The sequence below is a fragment of the Carassius auratus genome, unplaced genomic scaffold (genome assembly GCF_003368295.1).
Source record: "Carassius auratus strain Wakin unplaced genomic scaffold, ASM336829v1 scaf_tig00214320, whole genome shotgun sequence".
In the NCBI taxonomy this organism is placed as follows: Eukaryota; Metazoa; Chordata; class Actinopteri; order Cypriniformes; family Cyprinidae; genus Carassius; species Carassius auratus.
The window spans coordinates 157566-160003 of record NW_020527612.1 but is presented as its reverse complement, the minus strand read 5'-3'; the positions used below and the strand labels follow the sequence as shown (position 1 = coordinate 160003).

Genomic DNA, 2438 nt, shown 5'->3' with positions numbered 1-2438 from the left:
ATTTGTCAGGCCGCCATGGACACACCCCTTGACGAAAACTCAAAACCTTCGCAATTTAACATCACAAAGGTCTTATGATGACCCTTACTAAATTTGGAGACAATCCGATTAAAACTGTAGGAGTTCGTCAAAGTACGAGGCATGGAAATGTCAAAAACTGCACAAAAATCATACAAGAAATTCTAAATAACTCACACAGAAATATTCGGATTTATAAAACCGTGCGCACGCACATCCTACGGATTTTTCCCTTAATAAATCACAATCAATTCTAAATGTAGCGCAGCTTTTGCGGCTTCATGACACGCCCATAGTTGCCCATAAATAGTCAGTGAAACGCCCACAAGTTAATATTCATTGATTGCGAAATCATGGCAAACACAGAGAGGAAATCAAAAAAACGTAACTTCACTCAATGTGAAGTAGAAGTTATCGTTGGCGAGGTGGAAAAGAGGAGAAAAATGTTGTTTGGAGGGCACAGTGTGGGCATTACTAATGCCAAAAAGGCACTTGAGTGGCAAACGGTGGCAGACGCCGTAAATGCTGTAGCCTCACAACCTCGGACCGTGGCCGAAATAAAAAAGAAATGGTCGGACATCAAAGTCGAGGCAAAAAAACGTCTAGCGCTCCATCGCCAGAGTGTGTCTGCCACGGGTGGGGGAAAGGGGACACCGGAGCTGACCCCTCTTGATGAGAGACTGGCGGCAATTATTGGGGAATCCCTATTAAGTGGAGTGGTGACTGAGGCGGAGGGGGACACTGACGCGCCAGATGCACCGGGTGACACAGGTAAGAGAAATAAGTAAAATGAATGCAGTCAAGTCACATGTATGCAGGCTACACAATTACAGTTTATTAATATAGAACAATTTTATTTCAGTTGCTGGGTGTTCCAGCGGGGCCAGTGGTTACGATGCTGCAGCTGAGCAGCCGTCTGGACTCAGCGTCTCCACGGCACGCGGCTCTCAACCCTCCAGCAGTGGACGTGTCCTCACCGATGCAGTCCTTGAAATGCAGAGGGAAGTCATTAGTTCAATCAGAGAGGTGGCCAAGGAGTTGGGCGAAATCAAGACTGCCCTGACTGAAATAAACTGCACGATGAGGGAATTCTTGATTAAATAATATTTTCCACACCTTTTGTTGTTCTTTACAAGCGACGCATCACTTCCAAACGCTGGCGCACAGCAGCAGCATTTGGCTCAAATGCGTGGGGATGGGGTTCAGGGTCGGGGCCAACACAGCAATCAGCGCCAGGGGGTAGAGGCACGTTTTTAAGCTGTGCCACATTGTGTAGCACAGCACATGTCAGCACGATTTGGCACACCTTTTCAGGCGTGTACAATAACCTCCCTCCAGTGCAGTCGAGGCAGCGCAATCTGCCCTTAAACAGGCCGATGGTGCGCTCCACTATAGCACATGTTGTAGTGCCTTTCCTCTGCACTATGTGGGTTGAGGAAAGGCGTAAGCAGCCACTGTTTGAGGGGATATCCACTGTCCCCTGCAAGGATAGTGAAAGGGTTAAGACATTGAAGTACATTAAAATGTGAATGTCTATAATCAAACGTACCTAGAAGCCAGCCATCACGTATAGCACCAGCCTCGAGTCTGCGTCCAACACTGCTGTGTCTTAAAATAAATGAGTCATGGGTTGACCCAGGCCACCGAGCTACTACATTAGTGAGCAACATGTCTGCATCACAAATAATTTGGACATTGATTGAATGAAAATGCTTTCTATTAATGAAAGTATTATCTTTAACGTTCGGTGCCCTTATGGCAACATGAGTGCATTCAATAGCACCGATGACATTTGGGAAACCATACATAGCTGCAAATTGAGCTTTCTTGATTGCCTGTTCGCCCGCCGTGTATGGAAACTTTATGGAATCATGGGACGAAGCTATTATGCCTTTTAACACGTCTGGCATTACCCGGCTAAGGGTCGGCTGAGATATTCCTGACCTGTCAGCCAATTCCCTCTGAAAAGTGCCAGTCGCCAGGAATCCTAGTGTTATTAGGACTTGAAGTGGGACTGGCACGGCGTGGTTCCTCCGAGTGCTCCTCTGTAACGCCGGGCCCAAAAGCCCTCAGAGGTCCAACAGGACGGCTCGAGGAAGTCGGAACCGGCTCATAAGCCACTCGTCCTCGTTTGCCAGCAAGTCTTCTTGCTGTCTAAAGATGCGTTCACTCCGAATTCTTCCATTTGCCACATCTTCTAAGAGCGCAAGATCAGCCATTGTGCGTCATTACACATTGTGATGGGGCATTTTATTTCCATCCATTTAATTGCATCTGACAAGCTACAGATGTCGGTTATAATCGACGTGGAAATGGGAAATTGTTCAGCGCAAATGTAATTTCTTGTTGCTTTCTGAATGGTTGAGACATACGCCATACATTGTTTTATCAAAAATAAAACAAACTAAAGGCATATGCAT

The 2438-nt window shown here is 46.5% G+C and overlaps 1 protein-coding gene across 1 annotated transcript; it reads left to right on the top strand.

Annotated features, from left to right (window-relative positions):
- Positions 1-203: 203 nt before the first annotated feature.
- LOC113091806 (nuclear apoptosis-inducing factor 1-like) lies at positions 204-1122 on the top strand. Its single transcript, XM_026257433.1, has 2 exons — positions 204-789; positions 881-1122. The coding sequence occupies exons 1-2, from the start codon at positions 372-374 to the stop codon at positions 1120-1122; spliced, it is 660 nt and encodes a 219-aa protein (XP_026113218.1). The 5' UTR covers positions 204-371.
- Positions 1123-2438: the final 1316 nt, after the last annotated feature.

Bases quoted from the DNA above. Each gene is read 5' to 3' on its own strand.
- LOC113091806 (XM_026257433.1), top strand. From the start codon at position 372: ATGGCAAACACAGAGAGGAAATCAAAAAAACGTAACTTCACTCAATGT. The intron at 790-880 runs GTAAGAGAAATA...ATTTTATTTCAG, and splicing joins AGATGCACCGGGTGACACAG to TTGCTGGGTGTTCCAGCGGG.